General features: G+C 39.0%; 2 protein-coding genes across 3 annotated transcripts; one reads left to right on the top strand and one right to left on the bottom strand.

Annotated features, from left to right (window-relative positions):
* The first annotated feature begins 2,282 nt into the window (after positions 1 to 2,282).
* nkpd1 (NTPase, KAP family P-loop domain containing 1) lies at positions 2,283 to 14,150 on the top strand. Its single transcript, XM_072380787.1, has 6 exons — positions 2,283 to 2,473; positions 4,411 to 4,477; positions 6,841 to 6,957; positions 8,245 to 8,573; positions 10,073 to 11,503; positions 13,743 to 14,150. The coding sequence occupies exons 2-6, from the start codon at positions 4,459 to 4,461 to the stop codon at positions 14,025 to 14,027; spliced, it is 2,181 nt and encodes a 726-aa protein (XP_072236888.1). The 5' UTR covers positions 2,283 to 2,473; positions 4,411 to 4,458; the 3' UTR covers positions 14,028 to 14,150.
* Positions 14,151 to 15,213: 1,063 nt separating this feature from the next.
* Positions 15,214 to 23,254, bottom strand: LOC140302047 (LIM and senescent cell antigen-like-containing domain protein 1). 2 transcript variants are annotated; one of them, XM_072380786.1, is made up of 10 exons: positions 23,102 to 23,254; positions 21,600 to 21,756; positions 21,385 to 21,451; positions 20,064 to 20,184; positions 19,708 to 19,857; positions 19,444 to 19,594; positions 17,772 to 17,864; positions 17,612 to 17,660; positions 17,422 to 17,497; positions 15,214 to 16,793 (listed from the first exon to the last, which is right to left on the bottom strand). In XM_072380786.1, exons 1-10 carry the CDS (start codon positions 23,128 to 23,130, stop codon positions 16,679 to 16,681), a joined length of 1,008 nt encoding a protein of 335 aa, XP_072236887.1. In that variant the 5' UTR covers positions 23,131 to 23,254; the 3' UTR covers positions 15,214 to 16,678. The 2 variants fall into 2 exon arrangements, with proteins under 2 accessions (XP_072236887.1, XP_072236886.1); XM_072380785.1 differs by lacking the exon at positions 15,214 to 16,793 and adding an exon at positions 16,800 to 17,194.
* Between the last annotated feature and the right edge of the window lie 371 nt (positions 23,255 to 23,625).

Here is a 23,625-nt window from a genome sequence, read left to right as displayed (position 1 = left end):
GTTTATATAGTGAAAGGGCAAAGTGTGATGAGGGGTGCATAGAATGGGAGATGATATCCACTTCATTTGGTATTGATTTTTTTTTTTAAAAAAGACTCCTAGCCAAGCAATAAATGAGAACTGTCTTTCACTTACACACACAGTCTCACTCTCTGTGTGACAATCAAGTTAATTAAAGCAGTTGAACAATCAGGTACTTGGAGTAAAGACAGAATTATTCACCCTCAGGCCAAGCCCTTTTAATCTTAATCAGGCATACTCTAATTAAACTTCATCTCTGCAATATGCCTAAAGATTTAGTCTTTTCCTCTCAAGAAGATTTGGTGTGAAGTTGTCAACGATACTTCCACCAAATGTTTGGTTGCAAACACAAAAAAAACATCGTGTTCTGCTGATCACGACGTGTTTGTGAAAGTTACAGGAAGCCAGCTCTGTTATCACGTAATTAGTGGCTTTTGCTTACTGTGATGGTGCCTGTCCTATGAGGACTCAAAAATATTGTTGCAGCAGTGAAACATTCATAAATGACAACTTTATCCTGGGATTCTGCTAACACTCTAACACTGTAACCCCATAAAAAGAGATGTTGAAAAGCAGATGTTTTTAAAGGTATGGTAAAGAAGCAGAAGTAGGTGCAGAAAAGGTGGCATTTATGAAGGAAACCTTCATAAAACAATATAGACTAATTGACCCCAGGAGTTCCAACCAAACTGGCATGTGTTTTAAGGAACAATAACTTACCTCACGTTTATGCAACAAGTGACCTTTTCAGATATTCCCAGTGAACTCAACCAGGGGCTCTCATCTTAGATTTAGTTCAGGGTTTCAAAAAGGCTTTTCAGGAAGGTAATTCTTCTTATGCGGGCAAGATGTGTTCTTGGTCTTTAAGGCTCAAGTTTAATGAGGAAATTTTATCAGACAAAAGCCTAGAAGAAATGGGGGGGGGGGGGGGCAATGAAAAGTAACAACTTATAATTTGCTCATTTTAAATATCCACAGCACAAAATAACCTGAAGTATTCTTACTTTAAAAGCAACATTTCTGAATGTCTTGGCAGCTTCTCGGGTTTATAATGATATACACCTAAAGTATAGGCAGTTATAACCACTAATACAATATACATAATGATGGAAACGTGTCCTCTTTGTCCCTCCAATCTCAGGCATCACATACAGAACCATAAAACATTAACAAACATTAACAAAACATTAAAATTGGAGTTCAATTATTCAGCCAACTCAAAATTCTTTAAAACAAAAATTATGAAGTGCAACACATAAATGATTATGTTGGAGAAGATTAGGCCTAAGGACATATCACGTGCCCTTTGCCTCTCCCTCCTCTTATCAGTGTTGTAAACTCTCGGTTGTACAAAGTTCACCTCACCTTTAACAGCTACTGCTATTTTAACATCAAAAGTAGAGATCCTATATTACACTTTTCTGATGTTAAATCTCTCAAATGAAAAAAGTTATAACCAGAGCATACAAGGTTTTGTGTTACAGTGTAACATACAATATATGTTTACACCAGTTTTTCAAATACATTTGAACATGTCTTTTCATATCTGTCGACCAAAGATCGTCTCAGTCTAAAACCTTTTAATTTCAACCGTGATGCACAAGAAAACTGAGCTGTGTACATGCTTTGAATGAAAAATTAGAACTTTCTGAATTGTAAGCAGCTACCTTGATTTTTTTTTCTTCCCAAGGACAATCTGATGTAGTTTGTGCACAATTTATGTTGCAAAGTGCAATGCGACACCGTGATATAAGTAGGGTAAAGCAGAAAAAAAAGTAAATATGCCAAGGGAAATTACGCTTTTAGCTTGTTTTTCAAAGCTTGACTAACCAGTAATGTCAAAACAAATTCTCCTCCGAGCAAAATGCTTTGGTGTCAGTGTTTTGGCATCTTAACTGTTTTGCATGTCAGTTCCTGCCGAGCACAGCGATCCACTCATTCCCAACCTGGGGGACTCCAAACTAGGAATGCAGGTCATGAATCATGCAGACCCAAGGCTCCGGCATAAAATGACTAATTTGTTCCATTTTTCCATGGACTGAAAAAGTTGGACAGTTGATGCCAGAAGCTATTGGAAGAATGGGGATTTTTCTACCTTGTAACGATTTCAGGCACTGTCTACTTCACAGAGATTCTGTGAATAAAAGGAAGATTGGGAGCAGGAGTAAGGGCTCGGAAAAATGAGAATGGAAAAAACATGCAGCTTCATCTCTCGGAGATAGTGTAATTCAATATTGTGCGAGACCTTATTTCCTGGAAGGCATCAGGCCCATGGACACAGCGTGTGGTTATCAGTTGCCACTCCTTCCTCTTTTCAGTGTCGTGAGCTCTTGGTGATATAAAGTTCACCACACCTTAGCAGCAGCTGCACATTCTCTCTGTTTTAAGATCGAAAGCACCGATTGAAGATGACTTAAAACAATGATCAGAACTGACATTTAGAACAATACAGGTAAGCTTGTGGAACCAGAAAAGCATTTCTACTTTGGAAAGGCATTTCTGTTGTAGTTTATGGAAGCTTAAACCATAAAGAAGTTTTATGATTATGGTTTTCTTCACTGTTTTCACTGGCTGTACCATCAAAGTCAAATATAAACTTAATCGTAAATGGAAGGCTGTGTGTAACTGCTCAGCAGTCAGTTTCAATTTGAAAGTCGAGTTCAGACAAGAACGAAAGTAGAAAATATGTTGCCAACATGGAAGGCGACTGAGTACTAATATTTATTGACACAGCTAAACTGACATAATAGTAAGAGCAGCTGAAACCCGTGGAGAGCTGTACCCAGATGTTAGGATATCCTCTGAAAAACATTTACTTAAATGCATGTGAACTAATTATTGAAATTTTATTGTGAGTTGTACTGAATTTATTTCACTTCTTTTCTTAAAAAGCCAATTCCAGCATTATACCATTTGGGTAAAAACATGTATCACTTTGGGAAAAAAAGGTCTGGCTGCTCTAATAACTATATTGTCCATTAAAGAAACTGAGGAATCATTCATACTCCGAGATTAACAACTTCCCCAAAAGCTACTTGTGGAAATCCAAGTACAGAAATGAGATCAGGTGTGTTGGTTGTGCCCATTCCTTAACATAGGTTACTGGTTAATTACTGAGTCTGAGTCTGATTACTGGCAAATTTTCACATTTCTAAGAAAAAGATATACTGTTGTGAAACATGCAGTGATCACAAAAACTTTCAGCAGGCCGTAGGGTGAACTTTGTAGAGATTCAAAAGCTGCAAGAGGCTCTTAGTACGCATTGGAGAAAAAAAAAGAATGAAACACAGAGGGAAGGAAGGAAAAATGAAAGAAAAGAGAGAAATTAAAATTTTTGCAAAAGTTCACAGTACTTTTGAGGAGAGTGCACATCAACATCAAACTCAATCATGCTTTGGGGCTCCAATGCTACCTCGAGACCTGGTTGCTTTACAGTCATTGAGAACAATGAATTTAGAATTGCACCAAAGATTTCAGGGCACCAGTCTATGATCTGAAGCTATTTCACCTCCTGAAATGGTCCTTTAAGGTTTTAAAGTAATTGTGATGCTGTGACATGTCCTGATCAGAGGTGTTCCATCCAGACAGCCCAGAAATGCTGATTAACAGAACCCGACTTTGTTGGAGGAAACCCGTAGAAATAGCTGATAAACTTTTTCTTGCAGCTGCATTTCTTTACGACAGAAATCATATTAACATTGTTTTCAGTGAAATGATAACAACCAGTGAATACATGTATTAATGTGGCTAAAACAGTACGGTTCAAATTAAATATTGGTGATATTTTCATTCAAATTTAGTAATAAAATCTTATAATCTAATAATCTAATAATGTGGCTGTGTGTTTTTATTCAGTAATGATGCAGTTTTACATTTTGGTAGACTATAACTTTAAAAAGGACTGGCAATTATAAATATTAGTCAGTCACCTGCATATAAATGATCACCAGTGGTGAATGTTAATCAGCAGTTAATGGATTGTGGTGCAACACATTTGTACAGAATATAGGCAGTAAAAAACTCATTTTGTGTTCTAAATAATTTAAAGATGTCACGCAAAGGACAAGCAACTTGACTTATAACCCCATAAGTATTTAAAATACCATCAGTGAATGATGTATTGACAATTAACACATCCTCTGATTACATTTCATAAATCTATTATATCAATAAAATCTATAATAAATCTACAATGAATATTCAAACGTCACATCTCTCTGAAATGACAACATCTCCTGATAAGAATTTTTTTTTGCACCGTCAAGAGGAGGGGATGCGAGAGCAGGAAGTGAGGCGAGACCCACAGCTAAACAGATTACACGCAGCTGCAGAAACATCTCCTGTGCAAAGTCCCGCGCTGAGATCCCTGCTGTTTCTCATTTTTCACAGATCGAAGACATTTTCTGTGAAAGCCGCACGCCCCATCACACAGTCATCATGAACGAGCCAACAACAGGTGAGCTTTCTGCAGCACATCACATGTATGTGTATGTGGCAGAGTGCCTCCCTTCTCCTCAGAAAAAACTCTAAATTTACTTTCACTTTCACTTTGCCAATTAAATTCTTCCAGACACCCTCTGTTAACATTGTAAATGTCTGCATCTGTGGTAGCGACACATGATTTCCCCCTCATTTTGTTTTTATTCTGCTTGGTGAAAATACTGCCCATCTGGGTGATATTAATCACCTGCAGTGAAAATATGTGAGTCTGTGTGGTGACACCTAGCAGGAACAATCACAAAGGTGGTTTGGGGTGCTGTGGCTTGTGCTTATTTGAATAAAATAATGGAAACAGCCTGTTGAATAACAAATCTATTATTTAATATTGCATTGGAAGAGCAGTCATTTGTCAAGTGTTCTTGGGCAAGACACTGAACCCTACGTTGCCTCAAAATGGTGGATCTGTGTGTGAATATGTGTGATAATGACAAAGCACCATGTAGCCTGTATAGACTAAGACATGCTGTATGATTGTGTGAGTGAATGTAGGCACAAAGATAATTCTATTGTTCCATATTAGCTTTAGACAAACTGATTAGGTTGATAGTGAGTTAGAGGATTATTGGTTTAACTCTGCAGTGACTTAAGTAGCTGTGATTTCTTAATGCTCTGAGGTTTCTCTGAACATCCTGGGTTATCCTTCCTCGAGTCCTCTGTCTAACCCCAGCCCAGCGTGACATCAGTTCCATCGAAAACATAATAAAACTCTGCAAGATTTGTTTTGAGACTGTAGACATTTGCTCCAAAATTTGCCCTCTTTGGAGGTTATAATGTCGGGAAGGTTTTGTCATATAATGATGCACAGAAATCAAGAACGGAGTGTCTGCAGAACATAAATAAATCATGTTTATGCACCACAATGATTCTTGTTTTTGTAAAAACATTGGTAGAATAGTCCCTAGACTCTCATTTGAAAACATACCGAACTGTGCCGATGTTTTGATCAACACCTCATTTCTTTATATTTTGCCTCTAATGAACCAGACTTTCGGGTAATTTTGTAAAGTGGTCTTATGGAATAATTCTCCAGGCTTTCTTAAGGTCATTGGCTGTTTTTTCCCACTCATTTTCAGTCCAGTCCTTGTGCTTGACTATTCAGATTTTTGTCTTGTTTTGTTTTTTGTTTGTTTATTATGCTAATTAACACAACTATAACAACCTAAAAAAGACACCCAACTCAAAAGATGAACCAGTATTGTGTCTGCACACAACAGGCATCTTAGCAGAGAACCAATTTTAAATTATCTTTAAAATGTCTTTGGGCACTTTAATAGAAGCGTGTTATAAAGACATCTTTGAAAAATGGCAAAGATAACACAGTTTAACAGGCATGAAATAGTATTTTTGCACCAACAAGGTGCTTCATTAAGAGCTGTTAGCTGAAAAATAGTCCAAACTCAGATTGTTGTATAGTGTGTCCTTAGAAATTTGTGGAAACTGGACAACTGGAGGATTAACATAGTATCAGGTCTAAAAAACGACAGTAGATGAAGAGTATCTGTAAGTGACATCCTTAAGAAATAGGAAAATAATCTGATAAAGCCCTGATGCACAACTTGAGAGACGTATCTCAGCTTTCAGTTAATCCATCTGCTCTTCACTGAAGCCTCATCAGAAAAGGTCTCCATGGAAATGTGGCTGTCAAGAAGCCATTTTTATGGAGGGAAAAACAGGGTGAAAAGTCTGAGGTATGCCAAATGACACAAGAAATTGATTGAAAATCAGAGGCAAAAGGTCATATGGATTAATGAATCCTCCCCTCCTCCACATTATTGAAGCAGTGTGGGATAATCTTGACAGAGAACATAACGAAAGGCAGCCAACATCAAAAGAAGAGCTTTGGAATGTCCTCCAAGAAGCATGGAGAACTATTCCTGAAGACTACTTTATTTATTTTATGTTTGAACATGTTTAAACAAATTGTGGCACATACTTGCCATGTTCCTGATAACATATAAAGAAATCAGGGGTACTGCAAGACTTTTCCACAGTACTATAATCTATGCTTTGGTAATATATATGTCATTCAGTTAAGAGCAGCATCATACACAATAAAAAACTAGTTCCCTTCAATCTAAACTGCTGTCTGTGATAACAGTAAAAAATGGTCCAGTTCTTTCCATGTGTAAAGAAGATTCTGTCCCCTTAGTTTGAGGATTACTGTGGAAGTTCTGAAAGCTTACTGCATCTCAAATAATCCTTCAACGCAAGGTTTTTGATAGAACATGTCTTTGAATAAAAGCGCAGTGGCTGAATATATGTGGATGTAAAATGGAAATACAGAAGAATTTTACCATTTTTTTGTAAATCTGCTTTCAGATGACATCTATGCATACGCCCTGTCCAAGACCCTGACAAAGGTTTCATCACCTGCCACTGTGGGGCTGTACTCTTTGTGTCAGGACCGAATAAACATGATCCTCAAACAGATGGAAGGTATACACCATAAACCTCAGATGATTTGCATGCTCACAGGGTTTATGACACTGTTGCTTCATCAACAGTGTTAGCTGTGAACATAATTGTGTGGAAGTATGATCTGCAGACTGCAAACTGTTCCTGTTTACAGTAATGCTGTGCGACACGATATTACAGCACATAAAGTTATAGCATATGCGGTCTGAACATAGCCGAGTTTGTGAATCGAGTGAACACCACCTCAGAACTGGTACAGGCTTTAATGACTTCTTCACAAGTGACTGACTCAAAGTGGAGATTGTGTTTCTGTTTTGTAGGCCTCTCGGGGATTCAGACAATAATTCTCCTAATCTGTGTACAGAGAAAAAAGAAAGATTCATTTATCCCAGTTAGAGGCGTGCACTCCTCACACTCTTCATACATTTCTCTCAAGACATTTCTTTCACATAGGAAGTAAATAATAGTCATTACAGGTGGTTGAGTTTAAAGGCAACCCTTTCAATCATTACATGTAATCAAACAGTCCTCTCAGTATGGATTATGAAAGAGTAAATATAAGCGAAACATACGGCCCTATGTTCTGCTTATATTATGGCAGTATCTGCAAACCTTATGTCTGCAACTTTCAGAGAAATGTTTAAAACTGAGTGAAAGACACCAGGAAAACAACAAATCACATTCGACAAATGAATTCACCTTGCACCTAAAATACGTGACAACTGGAACCTGAAGATATGAGTCTGTTTATCAACGAGTGACACTGGGCAGACAGGATGGAGTGGGTGCAGGTGTAGCGAAGGGCTCCCATAGAAAAGACAAGTTATTTTGTGTTACCCTGAAGGTCCTGCAGTGAATGGCTGATTTCTCTTCTTTTTTTTAACCTTGGCAGATATACTGCACATGTTGGACCAGGCTTGATAATAAAAATCCACAGAATAATGGGGCTCCAAGATGTTGCAGGACAGATGATAAACAGTGTTATTCATGAACTCTACATTCATTATTTGTAATCTTGTCTTTCCTCGTGACAATGAATTTTGGCAGAGGAGCCAGACTGATTGTTTTCTCTGGTGCAGGTTTCAGATTTAGTGCCATGCTGTTGGGCATTTTATCTATTACTTGGAGCCCAATGAGCAAAATTCACCAACTTCCATTTATCTTTAACGGTTTTGCATCCAAGCCAAACTTCCATTTGCTTTACAAGTCGAGATATCACTCTGCTTTAATTTCATACAAACCATGCATGCACCTCAACCACCTACATGATCCTCAGAGTAATTATTCTAATTCTTTATGTTTTCTTAGAGTACATGGACCAGGAGGCTTCAAACATTGAACAGAAATGTGATGAAAGACCAAAGCCCCGAACGGCTAAGCCTTCGGTTATTGGCTTTCTGGCCCTTATTGGCCGGATGCTCTTCTACAGACCTGTCTGGACAGAGAAGAACCAGCATCACTGTAACGTTAGATTCATTTATGTGCATTTTAGTGCTTGGCATTTTGCAGGCAGTGACCTGCTGTGGGCAGGGATAGCCATTCGACTGATTCAGGCCATGCAGATGAGCTTTGGGAAATTACAACTTGTGCTCTATCATGTGGTTCAACATGATGAAGAGGATGAAATTGAGAAGAAGGTTTGTAAAGATTTTCAATTTTCTTTTATGAAAAGTGACCAATGCTTTTTTGGGAGGCTAGCTTTTGTTCAGTATGTGGTTTCAGTTTGTCGTGCACGTAAAAAAGATTTCCAAGGTTACCAAGATTACTCTAAAGGGAGGTTTTCTCTCCAGCAGAAGACACTGGTCCTGACTGGCCATTCATTACTTACTTCCATTATTGAACCACTTCCCTCATAACGTTTAAATGCTGAAATAAAATTACTATTGTTCAATTCAATTCAGTTTCATTTATATAGTGCCAAATCAAAATAAATGCCATCTTAAGGCACTTCAAAGATACAGTCCAATACTGTCACATATCGATTGACATATCAGTCAACTGAGGTCTTACAAAATCTAATCTCTATAAAATGGACCAACAGACCGAGATAATGCTATTGGGAATTGAATATTTCCCAAATGTAAACTAGGCTCAAAGTAGTAAGATGTAAGGGAATATTAATACAGCGAAATTCTCTATAAAGTTTCTCTCAGTGCTGTTTTCTTTGTCAGACGTGTAAACGTGATTTGAAGATTAGCCCATTAAGACTGTATCAACTCAAGGTTGCTTAAAGCATTTCTAGACTTTTACTCAGCTCTAATAAAATCCTAGCTATATAACTGCAAGTGACTTAAAGAAAACATTGGTGCAGTAAATTCAGCTATACCTACATGTACGACGATCTCCACATATAGACATGCACTTGTGCAGTCCACAGCATCAGGCATACTTAAGTTAATGATTCTGTTCCACTAACATACAATGGTCCACTTAAATAGCCAGGTTGGACTTTGACTGTAGTTTGACTCAACTTTAGTGTGTGCGCAACACAACAGCACGTTTGCGTAGTGGCTGGTTGGAACAAGCAGCTGCACAACACCATTTCTCATCAATCAACTGACTTGGTTTCTCCTTCAATTTGTCACCTGTCTGCTTTCAGCAGAAAGAAAATCAATTTTGACTTAAGAATCACAACAAATGAGAAGACAAGATTATAAATAGGTCCAGTAACTTTGGAGATGTTGCAGTATTCAGTTTCCTCTCGTGGAATGTAAGTGAGAATTGATGATTAAGAGAAAGTAACAATATGATTAAGTTCCAACTTTATATGATGTTTTGCTGTCATCGAATTTAAGAAGAGCTACATTTTTTTGATTGAAAAGTAAAATGTCTCACTTTTAGCATTTGATATGTTTTCTGTTCTATTGTGTAAAAATAAATAAATTAAAAAAAAATTAAAAAAGAATAGCACATTATATTTGTTTTTAATTACATTTTACACAGCATCCAAACCTTTATGGAACTGGAATTCACGACTATGTTAAAACAAACGTCGTATGATCACCAGTTGCCACAAGGATCCATGTTGTGAACACAGTGAATGCCCTTAGATATCTATCTAGAGACTGTTTATTTCATTTTGGACTGTTTCGTGTCTAACCTGCTTCTTGCTGGATCTGTTCTTTTGAAAATTCAGGTTGTGAAAGACGGTCCCAATGACTGGGATTCTAAGAAGATTTGCTGCTGCCCCCTGTGGTTCCTCGTCCCGTTCATTCTCGCGCTCCCAGTTATCATCCTGGTATTGCTGTTGCTTTATGGTTTTCCTAAAGATGAAATGTTACCAGGAGATGGGGAGAATGAAACAAATGACCATGTGAGTGTCTTCGGGGGCCTGTTCATTGCTTCATTAGGAGTCCCTGCAGTGAGTGCACTGAAGTTTGCTTTTGAGATGGGTAAGAAGCTGATATTCAGCCAGGATCTAAACATTAAGAGGGCGATGGACAATGAGCGCATCAGCAGCCAACTAGGCTTCATGAATGAGGTCAGAAAGGAAATGTGGTTTTTATCGCGCTTCATCCAGTTTATGGAGGTGTTTGAAAGGAGGAGGATTCGCATAGTGCTGAAAATCACCAATCTGGACCGCTGCACACCCAAGAAAATCACAGCAGTTCTGGAAGCCATCAATATTCTGCTTTCAGATGAGGAGGGCCCATTTATTTCCATTCTGGCGGTAAATCCAGATGTTCTTCTAGAGAAAGTGAACTTTTCAGATGGATGTTTCAGCAAAGAGGACAGAGCTTATGCACTTTTGAATCGTATAGTAACTCTGGCCTTCACTGTCCCACCACTGAGTGAAGATTTAAAGCGTAATTTATTTTACAGCATCACTAGCAATTCAAAATTCCCTGACAAACACAGAAAAAAGAGATCGTCAGCAGATACATCTGTTGTGGAGATTGCATTGGAACGAAGCCCGTCAATTCCACTGATCGATAGAAATACAGAAGCACTGGATGTAAAGGAAGACGAAGTAGAAGATTTGTTCAGGAGAATCCTCACCAGCAGTGAAAGGAAGCTAAACAAGTACATGTTAGATGACGCCATCTCTATGAGGAGGGTGATCAACTCAGTTCGGGTAACTGTGATAATCATGACGGCCCTAAAAGGAGAGCTTTCTAGACCAGAGAACATTGCAGCGTGGGTGGTCTTAGCTAATCAGTGGCCCTGTCGACTCAGCTGGATCATCCAGTGTGTGGAAGATGCCAAGCAGAGAGCCGCTATTGATGGGAAGAATGCACATGGTGATCAGTCACAGAGCTTATGGGAGGTCTTCAATGAGTCCAGGGAGGAGCTGTATGTGATGAGAGCACAGATTGAGGACCTTCTCGAGCAGGATGGAGATCCTGAGATGTTTGAAGAATTGCTCAAGGATGAAAATTTTGAATTCACTGTAAACAGCTTGGCGACATTCCAAGTGTGGATGGTGAATCTGGATCTGTCGATCAGGAGGGAGCTGGCTCTCATCAGAGGAGCATCCAGGCTGAAAGGTTCTGGTTGGATGAGGGATCTAGCTCCTCTGCCAATCACAACTATCATCAAAATGAGCACAGCGGATGTTTGTAAAGAGGTGAGTACTTATTTAAAGTTATAATCCTTAAAAATTAAGTCTTGGTTGATTTAGCAACACCTAAAGTTTGTGTTAGTAACCTAATTTGCATAAAGAGACTAAGTGTAGTAAAATTAACACTTAAAATGTAACTTGCCGGGTAACAACTTCACTGACTTAATGTATATAAACATAGCAAGAACTAGAATTTATTTTAAAAAATGTCTGTTAGCTTTAGAAACAAAAAACAGCTTTTCAGTGTCATAGCATAAGAAATATGGCATCAGTACAGGAATGTTGATACAGACAATGTAGATAAAATAACAGACCACAGCCTAATAACTGTGAGATAACATATAGAGACACTTTTCCCAAAACCTAGTCCTCCCTACATGTTTCTACACTGTAAGTCACAGCGTTGTTCGTCAAGCTGCAAGTTGCACTTTTAAAGTGAATTTTGGATGTTTTCTTTCCACTGGCCCGTTAAACCTTTCTGCTGACGATCGAAGAATTTATTTTCAAATCCACCGCATCAGAGCATCTGGTTCATATCCTCTATTTAAACTCTTTTTAGATTTTAATTCAACATCGAGTCAGTTTCCTTTGGAAGCCAAGAGCGGCCTCGCCTGCAATTATCTCAAGATCATGAGTTGATTATTTTGTATGTACTAGGGATGGGATTTTTGAGGTCCAATCAAGCCAATTAAAGTCAATTCGTCGTGACGTCACCTGTTGCTTTCCTCACAGGTGCAAACTACGACAGAAACTGCGAGTAAAACATTAGCCTCCTCCTGGGTAGTCAACAAAAAGTAGTCGACTATGTGCGCTGTTCTAACTAACCGACAAATCGATTAGTCGTGCAAATCCCTGTGCAAATACCTTGAGATAACAAAGCTCTTTTTTTTCTTTATATAGGTAATAACATGTTAATTTGTTGTGATTTGTAAAACAAAAAAAAAATGTTATCATTAGAAAGCGAGCTCGGGTTTTTCAAGATAACAAGATAATTACTTGAAAATTACTAGCTGCCATGTTCACGTGATTTCATATGCATGCATGTGTAATTCTGTGTGCTGCAGTGAGTTTAGTAAATATCTGTTCTTGAGTGGCGTCCGTGGGCATAGAGTTGAGCCTCAGCCAGTATTTGCTCTTTTGGCAATCACACTGTTTGTGCTGACAGGAAAACTTTATGATGTTAATTAATAAATTAAAATAATCAATTATTTTTGCAAAAATTAGCCTAGTTATCTTGTGATAACAACACAATTAACCCGTTAGCACTACAAAACAAGCTAGTTGTAATGAGATAATTAACTCATTTTTAAAGCATGGTCTCTCTTGGCTCCCGCAATTTTCAGCATTAAGTATTAACAGATTCAATTTTGATTGTGAGTAAAAGAAAATTAAAAAAAAAAAACAGGTCAGGGACAATTTCAGCTTGAACATGTGTTCATCTCTTTATGCTCAGTCTCATAACTCTCAAAGGAACAACCACGTAGTCCTTCCTCAAACAGCGACACTGAACCTCCCAGCGTGTCACTCGTCTTCATCTCAACTACAAAAGCACCGAATCATAGCTCCTTTATATGAAGCTTGTATGCTACCATAAGAATCAAACATTCATCTCATCATGCAATGAGCAGTGTAAATAAAACCAGATCTTATCTCATGCAGCCGGCCGATTTTGTCGTTGGTCAAGACACTAAGTAGAATTTCTAAAAAGGCTATTTTGTTTCCATTTGACATTTTCCCTCCATCTTTTTAGACCATGTTATCTGCCATGATCTACACAAAAGTTTGTCAGAAAGTTATATTGTGAACATGAACTGAAGCATGTCTAATTTAGTTAATAGATAAATACATCACATGCTGTTTTTGAAGATTTCTCTTTTTTCCCCCTATTAGTGCCTTTATATGACCCCCAAATCTGTCTCACCATCCTTAAAAGCTGTTGTACTTTAATAAGAAAAAAAATCCTGTGTAGCTAAATTACTTAATATTTCTCCATCTCACAGATTCCTCTTGAATCAAAAGAGGTTAAAAATTAAAGAGGAGCTCTAAACATTTATTTGACAATGAAAAGCTCATTTACTGTTACTATTTAAAGAGGTAAAGGCGTTTTACTGAAAATGCTGTTAGTAAATTTCACTGAGATCTTTGTCACAAAGCTGTATTTGTTATGCACAAGAGGAATTATCAACAAGAAATTATTTGTATTACTCCACCATGTTTCCAATCTTATATTTTCTGTTTTTCTTAGATGGAAAGACTGGAATATGACAGTAAGTACATTGATATTGTGAAAGACAATAAGCTGAATGGCTCTGCACTGGTTTTTGGTGACACAGACGACCTTAAAGCCCTGCTGGGTATGACCTTTGGTGAGTGGGCAACCTTCAGACTTCACTTTTTGAGTTTACCCTCACATCGACGATCACATTATAAGAACAAGCTGCCATCACCTGTTCATTCCGAGGACCACCTGTTAAAACACGCTCCCCACCATTACTCATCTAATCCCAATCTGCTTCACAGCTGCATGTAGAAATCCAAACCATCCCAATTAACCGGCTTTTACCGGGACAGAAACAGTATGTTGGCTAATCCATTACAGATGGATTAAATCAAAAGACATTAACGGTGCTCAAAAAAAACCTAAATGTGAAAACCATCGTTACTTTCCTGTGTGTGCTGCATGGGGCTAACTAATACGCGTAAAACAGAGCAATGATAAACATAGCATGATAAATAAATGTTGTGGTGTAATGTCTTTCAAAAAGGCTTTTTGCCTCCGCCTCCAGCATGATCTATGGGATGACCTGTGGGCTCAGGGATTTGTGGCTTTTATTTACTGTGCCGCTAACTTTTATCCCGTCTCACTGATTACCTGCAGCTAAAAAGTCTTCACGTCTTCCCATTTGCTCCCTCATTCATTTTACCTGTTCGGCCTATTCTCTACAGATCCTTTTAGGGGTTTCAGCTCTTCACTCCAGACATTGTCCCATACAGAGCATCGATGAGGCGCTGCAGGCTTTACATAATACAGGAATAAATTAGATATATTGGTCTGGTTTATGACACTGAATCCTAATGCTTAATTTTTTTTTTGTCTTACTTGAAGGTCTGGTTTAATCCTCTATAATTGTGAATGAATAAAAAACAACATTGTTTTGGAGCAAGAAATGAAGTGCGTGTTAAATGACTAACACATAGATATATATTTACTTGAGCTGTGATGTGCCGGCACTGCTGCGGTATTATTTGAGTGTTCAGTCATGTTCCTTAAATGCTTTTCTCAGCAAGTATTTTGAGATGTCGCAGTATGAGAAGCACAAGTGACAACAAAGTTAATGATGCTAAACTCCCATTTAGCAGTGTCAGGCGACCTTTAGAAAAACATCATCCAAAAATTTAAAGAAGCTGTGAATCACATGAAGAAACAAACCAGCTGCTGCCGACAGTGTTAAAAAATCATTTGCAGTAATTTACTTTTTTTTTTTTTTAATAAAAATCAGCCGATTGTCTTTCTCTGTAATTATTTTGCATGTGACTCAACAACTGTGCCTACTCTGAAACCTGTGAATGTTAACAGCTGGTCATACTGGTATGCTTCTAAAACCGTAAGTCGTCCCTCAGTTAACATCAGAGCGTTAAATAGATGGTTTCATGAGGAAATCCTTTACTAGAGATTGAACCAGCTTTATTACTTAGTTATTACATATGAATCAAACTTAACAGAGATGTCCATTTTATTGATCATTCATCAGGAAGCACAATACTGTATGTGAAGTACAGTAAGCTAATTCTGCATTTCATGCAATTCAATTAAATGCAAACTGGAAAACTAAATGTAAATTGCTTCATAATAAAAAACGCTCACCCAAGCAAATCTGTTTGTTTTTTTTTCTTTTTGTGCATAGCACTTCTGATTATTTCAAAATACATTTCAAGCTTACAAACAGCCCGAGCAATGTGCTGACTCATTAGCGATATTTTCACATCAAAGCATTCTCATGTTAAATAAGCGGCAGGAAATTCATTCCATCTGGATCCCTTTGAACTTTTCAGAAAGTTGCAAATGTTAATTTAGCTAAAAATATCAAACACCCCCGGGGCATTTACACAACACAGCATAACATTACATTATCATACACCCAGAAAGGGACTTTTTTCTCTACATTAATGGGTTATTTCAAAAGGTGAGTCAAGGATTGTGAGGTCTTTTGAAGACAGCTGCACCTCTGCCTTAAATTCCCCCAAAGTAGATGCTCACCTGTAGCCATGCAGCAATGCTTTGAGTGAGTTATCTGAAAATACTCTCCCTCCTGCTGCCTTACTCGTCGACATTAAGGCATCGTGAACCGAGTATTTAACATCACAGACTTCTGACATACATTTATCACAGTTTGACATATATCACGATCACATAACACGCCAAAGATGAAACTTGTTCACAGTAAAAATTAATTCACAATTGCAAAGAGGCACCCAAAGAAAACAGTGGTTATTCTTTTACTCACACCGAGGTACAAAAGATCATAATGAAGACTATTTCATTTCTGCTTTCAGTAGACACCGTCAGAAATAGATACGAAGGCATGGCTATTCTAAATGTGCAGGCAAGTTGCATTTAAACTTTTACTGGCATTTACATAAACTGCTCTCAAAAATCAAGGCACAGGCGTAATTAAGCTGAAGAATCCTTTTCAATAAATGTTTTACACACAACCGCAAACAAATTACACTCAGAGGCTTCATGAAGTGGAACATTGCAAGTATCTTAACTGAGAAAACAACAAATACAGGACAAAGGAATGTATTTAAAAAAAAAGAAAAAAGAAATAAAACAAGGGGAAGAAAATCTGCAGTTTGTTATGTAAAAGATCACAGTGGTAAACATGTATTTTAAAGGGTTTCCAGGTTTCTATTTTCTTTCATACTTTCTTTCGTTTTGTTTGTTTATTAGCAGGATTACTTTAAAAGTTAAGGCTGGATTTGCACTTTATTCCCCTGGAAGAGAGGAAGGCCCCAGCCTATAAGTGATTATCTTTTTTATGCCGATCTGCATTAGAGACCCACTTTTCTCTTAATGAGCTTCAGAAGACTACTTTTAGATTCACTGCAGCCGTTCCTCTGGATATTTCATCACCAAAAGACACAGCAGGAGCACTTGCGGCTTCTTTATCCTGAGACGGCTCATTTTCGTCCCAATGACTCCGCCAGCTTCTTGAGCCTTTTCTTTAGCTCAAGAGGAAACTTCTCATAACACTTTTTACAAACAGGCTTCATGTCAAACTCTACAAACTTGTTCCTGCAAAGATGAAAAAACAAACGAGACAAAAGGATAAACAACAACGAAAACAAACGGCTGATATATCAATTGTGAAAATAACTAGCATAAAACTGAGCCTTTACTGCAGTCCAACAGAGCCATGCTCATATTTAATTCATGTATATTCAGAGGCTTCCCAGACAGGCCACTAACACTGCTTTAACTTTAGAAAACAAGGAACACCAGAGAAGGAGAAAGGCGGCGACAGGAGCAACCAACGGACAGTTGTTCAGAATAATAACTACAGGCCGACGGCAGGCTTTTTCTTGCGGTCTTTGGCATCACGCTCACGTCGGGCGAGGCGGCGTTTCAGCTCCTCGGGCATGCGTTCATAGCAGTGCTTGCACACTGGCCTCAGGTCTATTTCAACAAACTTATCTCTGGGTTACCGTAGATGCAGCAAGCGAAGCATGTCAAAGGAAATATCAGAGGAAAAGAGCCAAAGAGGAAAGTAGTGTAGGAGGAGAGTGAAAACACACACACAGAGGCGTTAATGCTGGAAGTGTTAGAGAGAAATGAGAGAGCAATAACAATAAAGTGCTCTAAACGCACAGGTTCTGATTTTCAAGTTGGTTTGTTAAGGCAACGAGTGCACAGTATCACTTACTTGAGAGTGAGTTTGGTGTTGCAGGTGGAGCACGAGAAACAACTGACACACCAGGCTTTGTTGAGAGCAGACACAACTGTAGGCAAAGAATGCATTATGATCACTCGGCTGCTGTATCTTAAAGCAACACTTTGTAAATTACTGAACCATGCACCATACTAATTTAGCACTTTATCACACGGATACTCACCATCGCCCTCAATCACACGGTTGCAGAGATAGCACACGTCACCGAAGAGCTTGACGGCAGAGAAACGAGGAGATTAAGTGTTGATCGAGAAAAAACACCGGTTCTTTTATTTGGAACTTCACCAATATTGCAACAACTGTGCCAAAATGTTACTTCTCACCTGGTTATAATGAGTCTCGCAGTAGGCCAAACCCTTTCTTTCATAATGGCGATGACCGAGGAATGGCTTCTCACACTTGGCACACACAAAATGCTGTAAACAAAAACAAAGGCTGCTGAGGAGAAGGGGTACCTCTGATGAAAGCTCAAACAAAGACTTGTGGAACTGGCTAAAGCGGTCGGTGCCAACACAGATGGAGTGGGTGCTGACTTTTTGTGCAGTGGTTAGAAACATAAACATTATGCAAGCCTTTTATGGGCATATTTACTGACGGGGAAAAGTTACTGATTGGACCCCGAAAGGAATACTCACTCTGGAAATACTGGTGAATTCCCACAGGGTTGGTTTTGTTTTGATTTATACCACATTTATCTAATGGAGGAACGAGTCAGTGGTGAAGTGCCCAGAGTTGCCCGCCTGTGGGTAAGCTTCTAGATTCATTTAGCAGAAAATAAAAACATCCATCTGCCTTTGCTGCTTGATAGTGGTGTTCATTTCGAGCCACACTAACATCACAACAAACACCAACGACAGCTCTCTGCTCTCTACAAGGACACAACCTTTAAACTTAAAGCGGCAGCGGCGCGCGGCGATGATGTCATCCCAGTAGACGAGTGTGTAGAAAGCCCTCTATAAGCCCCCCGATAGCTGCCAATAACAACAGCATCGCAGCTATGAACTAACAGAGCTATAGTACGCGTTCATTCATTCATTCGTCTTAAAGTATTGGTGAAATAAAGACAGATAATGCCTTATTTAGAGGCTGCATCGTCTATGCCCCGTTCGCTCCGTTATATGGATCTCGAGGAATCTAAATATCTTCCGAAGGACGCCGACTTTCACCAAACTGTTCTCAGTGAGTAGATGAACATATTTCAAGCCAGAAATAAGGTCAAGGTTTAAAAATACTGGAGTTCCCCTTTAAGTGTACAAAACAAAGGCTGATAAATACAGGTAGGAACACTGAGTTTAGAATTTTGAAACAGAGGCGTGTGGTTGTAAAATGTACGAAGCACATAATAAGAGTAACCGGCTGGGCTTTGGCTGACAGCCGAGTCTCCTTTCTAAAGCCTGTCAGATGTATCCCTTAAGTGATTAGAAGCTAAATGTATCGAGCCAATTACCATCTTTAGCATTAGATTGCCTGCTACACACGGTTTATAGCCTTGAGCTTTTTGAAGACTATGAAACTCAGCAGTCAAAACAACACATCATTTGATCTTCTGCATTCTGCTTTGAGAGAATTAATTCTTTCACAAGTAGCCGAAAACTGCACTGCTGATAATATGTACTGTAAGGAGGGGTTACCTCTGACATCTGTCCACCATTATCATCCTCCTCCATACTCCTTCTGAAGTAAGTTTTTAACAAAGGAAGTTGTGCCATTTAAGCAAGCGAGCCTATCGTGAGTCTTTGTGTTTAATGACATCGTTGATATTTGGACCAAACTGGCAAAAAAACTGTGTCTGTGCTTACTTTTTTTCTTCCAAAATCGTTCCATAATCATAAACACAACGCACTTGGTTTAGGTTTCTTCAAATAAATCCCTGACACGAAGCAACCTCCTTCGGTCACATAGGCCTTGCCACAATTCAAAGCTTCATTTGAAAGTGTAGGAATGCAACACTGCATGAGGTGTACTGATGAATCATCTCTGTGCTTGATCACAAACCTCCACGTGCCACTGCTTGCCCATGGCATTGACCACACGTCCTTCGATAGGCCTCCTGCAGGCACCACAGATCGGAACACCCATCTTGTCGTGGCAAGGCAAACAGTAGAGTTCTCCCTTCAGTTCTCGGGCATCTGCCGTCAACTCCTTGCTAGGGTGACAGAAACATTTGAGCAGATGAAATGGTGAGTAGGTCTTAAAAATACCATAGAAGGAGATCATTTATCAGGGGATTTTATGTACTAATAGTGATGTAGGACTGACCCACAGTTGTTGCAGTTGAAGTGATCTGGGTGATATGGGTCATTCTTAAAGATCAGCGGCTGCTCCTCAATGATCGCGTGGCACTTCTGGCAGATGTACTTGCCCAAGCCACGAGCTTTCTCACGGTTGTGGCATGGGCGACACAGGTGCCTGGGGAGAAAAAAGAACTAAATGACTAGCTCTGTCAAGAAAGCTTAGATAGTCTAAAATAATGTTCTGATGCACTCCATCATAGCTGTAAATAATTCCATTATTTGTCAAAATGCAAAGCGAGTAAGCAGCTTGGTGAGCGTGACCACCTGCTCTACAGGCTGTCGTGCTATTTCATTAAGACTTCAATAAGACTGAACGCTTACCTGCCAGCATTTTTGACAAATCCCACATCTGCAAGCACAGCCTGGCAAATGTCGCAGCAGAAGCAGTCAGGGTGCCAGCTATTGTTCATGGCCTTAATGACACGACCTATGATGAACTCCCCTGGGAGAAACAAACCATGAGGGAGAGATCAGCCCGAGTTGAGTGTGACTTTGATTTTCAGCGGGGCTAAGTGCAGTTTTACAACATGTTTCACTGTCCGATTGTAAGACAGCATTCTGCATTACTTTCGTTCTATGATCACAACACAAATTCAACTGCACTTCACTTTATGTTCTCTATGCCCTTTAGTGCACCTTGGGGAACATAAACCTAAACCTAAGAGGGGGGAGGTCTAAATTACAACTAGAACATTTCTGTGAGGGTAAAGATCTCATCTACCAAACAAAAAAATTACCAACAGCGATGCTTACGTCTAAAGTGGGAGGGCTACAAAACAAAGAGTAATGAAGAGAGACAAAAAGGATGAATGCTTTGATTTATACTACCACAAAGAAAGGGGAAGTCTGTGAGAGATCTGTCAATATAACACCAAGCAAACCACAAGGCTCATCTCATTTGTCTAATTTGTCCTCCTGCTAGTGATGATGCTGAGCAACACTGTCCCCTCGTGTCTCTCCTCATCCTCTCCACTCAAATATAGGGTGGGAGGGGCTAAAGCACGAGGAGAGACCTCAGAGTCGCACTGATTGGGAAATGAGATGATGAAGTTTGGGAACCGACGTTATAGCCTGAGTGCAATTGAAACAGAAAAAAATTAGATGAATACTTAAGCAACTGTTTTATTTACAGCGCCACCTGCTAACCACACAACGTGCTTGTCTTGTAATCAGAGCAACACTGATTTCCCTGAAATCTGGGCCATTTGTCTGGGATGTAAAAAATTTGTCTGCAACATGTGAAATCTGACACAGAATCTTGTCATTTGAACCAGGCTTCAGAGAGTAAAGTTCTCACCAACTCAAGGTTTAAGTTCAAAACTCCCAGACTGACACTTCAGGACGTCAGTCCACTCATCGCTCGTCTTTTTACAAAACAAGTTATTCCTAAATAAGAATACATCCAACTGGCCTTAAAGAGGGCTGAACCCTCTGCTCAATCAGAACATTTGTTTGCGAACCAATCAAATATGGACGATTTTTAGAAAACCAAACATCTGAGCAACAATTTCTACTCATCCACACACAAAGGCCCAGAGAGACAAAAGCTGTCCCTCCTTTGGTCGCCGGGTTAAGCGCAGCAGGGATCATCTTTCTGTATGTTGTGAGCACAAAAATAAAAAAAATCAAACACAACACTTACCACACTGGTGACAGCAAGGTGCAAAGAGCATCTGGAAGTCATGTTCACAATATTTTCTTCCCTCAAACTGTAAAAGAGAAACATTCAAAAATGTTTGTTCCATACTGCATACCCACACAGATTGTTTTTAATCGAAGAGCATGGCTTATTGTTTTGCTTATGTCTTAAATTAGACTGACTAAGAGTGACTAATATACGGTATTGGAGTGCACTACCTCGTAGAAGAGTCCCTCGGGAAACTGCTGGAAACACTGAGCACACACAAAGCACTGCTCGTGGTACAGCTCTCCATTACTATTGACTATCTTCTCAGTTGGAGCGAAGCCACTCTTACAACGCTCACAGGCTGCGTTGGCCAGGGCATTAGCAATGCTGTTGCAAGAGACAATAAAGCACATTACATTATACTGTATCATACATTACTCTCCTGATCCCTTGATCCCTAAATCAATGGAAAACTTTTTTAAATCAAAGGCATATGCTTTATGAACTAAAGAGAAATATGCTTGTTTAACACAAATGCACTGAGTATAGGTTTGTCCAAGTGATTCATTCTTATCGATTGTACATAACTCGAGAACTTAAAATAAGAACTTGTTGAATGGACATTAAAAAAAAAACATGAGAAAAGTGTCCACACTTTGAGTGAGTGGGTTGAACTAATTGCAAATTATCGGTCGTGTCGTTTCAATTCAAGACCGACAGAATTCAATGACAAAAAAGACTTGTTCATACAAGCAGGTTCAGATTTGTTCCAGTGAAAATGATGTCAATCTGCCAGAATTACCGAATGCTGAAAGAAAGCCATACAGTTATGTGGAAATTTGCTCAGCGTTGATCACATTTATGAAACAAGTTATTCTTTGAGGGCGGCGCCGGTGAATAACTGTGATGCAAGTCTGGGCCAATGTTTAACATTTCTCCTACATCTGACTGCTGGACTTGTGTTAGCAGCTGTGACTCAGGGAATGGAAATAATACTTGAGCTCACTGCACAGCCTTTGGTAAAATAATAAATGTGCAGAGTTCTGAGTGAGACTGACTGCAGGATGGAAACACACGTGATTATTAATGAACTGTTAAATGAACAAATTCTCCTTTTCTTAAACACATGCTCCTCCACACGTTCTGTAAGTGTTTCAGTAAAGTCAAAACTGGGACTGAGACAGTGAGTTGAATGCAGAGAAGCTAAAATTTAGTAACGGACTAAAACATCAACTCACACAAACAAACCGAGTTAAAAACAGTTGTTGTACGTTGTCCCTGTACGTTGTCTCTAGTGTTTTACATTCCATGCAATAGTTTATCTGAAAGCAACGTTAAAACATTAGTTTCAAGGAAAACTGAAGTGGCCGTGAATGTTATTAATTCGCATCAGGTTGACAACTACAATAAAACTGTGAAAATTATCAGAACTAGCCTCTACGGAGCCGATAATTAGCATGCTACCTGTACGATGGGGAGCAAACATTCTTCACGACAATGAAAATACCTTTAACCTCTAACAAATAACGCATATAGTGTATATGTTAATCACCAGTGAGATCTCAGTTTATGTCAGAGTATGTATATTTTCCAACCAGCCTTAGCCCCGTGGTTAGCCACGTTGCATAGCTAATAAGACATTAGCTTTAGCTCATTAGCTTCCGAAGTTAGCTGACCGTTGATGGGTGGACGTGAGGATTTTAACGGATTGCAACGAACTGAAAAGTCATACCTGCCCGTCATTCCTGCCACCCCCAGCATCACCTTTTAACAAGACAACCTGAGGAACGTAGTTGATCAACTAAAAACGGGACTTGTTTCTTTTACGGAGTTAACGAAGTTTGCCGACTTGTATGAGCTGGCAGGGGCTTGTGTCCTGCCCCAGTGGGAGTGACCGCAAAAAGCTAACATCGTTAGCTTTCCACATCAGCAGCAAACTGAGCTGTGCTGGGAGATCATGCCAAACACTTTAGTCGAGAACTTCTGAGATTCACATCAGACTGAATCACAGAAAGCTTGATTTCGTCCAAAAAAATCTAATGAATAGGGAGGATTGATCAGTTATTGCAAAATGATGTCCAAATCTATCAGAGGCCTGTAGATTTTTTTTAGAACTGTAGATATTTTTCAGTTCAGTAAATCTTATGTATGGTTTTTGGATAAATTCCTCCTCATGATATTAGGAATTAAAAATCCAGAATTGGTCATTAAAACGAGGACATTTCACGCTTAAATCTCATTATACTGTTTTTACAT

This window comes from Leuresthes tenuis, unplaced genomic scaffold (assembly GCF_036924035.1).
Source record: "Leuresthes tenuis unplaced genomic scaffold, fLeuTen1.0.hap1 SCAF_2, whole genome shotgun sequence".
Classification (NCBI taxonomy): domain Eukaryota; kingdom Metazoa; phylum Chordata; class Actinopteri; order Atheriniformes; family Atherinopsidae; genus Leuresthes; species Leuresthes tenuis.
This window is presented reverse-complemented; position numbering and strand designations above follow the sequence as displayed.

Bases quoted from the DNA above. Each gene is read 5' to 3' on its own strand.
- LOC140302047 (XM_072380785.1), bottom strand. From the start codon at position 23,130: ATGCTGGGGGTGGCAGGAATGACGGGCAG. The intron at 21,452-21,599 runs GTAGTGCACTCC...TCTCTTTTACAG, and splicing joins CCGAGGGACTCTTCTACGAG to TTTGAGGGAAGAAAATATTG. The intron at 20,185-21,384 runs GTAAGTGTTGTG...TGTTTCTCCCAG, and splicing joins ACCTTGCTGTCACCAGTGTG to GGGAGTTCATCATAGGTCGT.
- nkpd1 (XM_072380787.1), top strand. The intron at 6,958-8,244 runs GTATACACCATA...ATGTTTTCTTAG, and splicing joins GATCCTCAAACAGATGGAAG to AGTACATGGACCAGGAGGCT. The intron at 11,504-13,742 runs GTGAGTACTTAT...TGTTTTTCTTAG, and splicing joins CAGCGGATGTTTGTAAAGAG to ATGGAAAGACTGGAATATGA.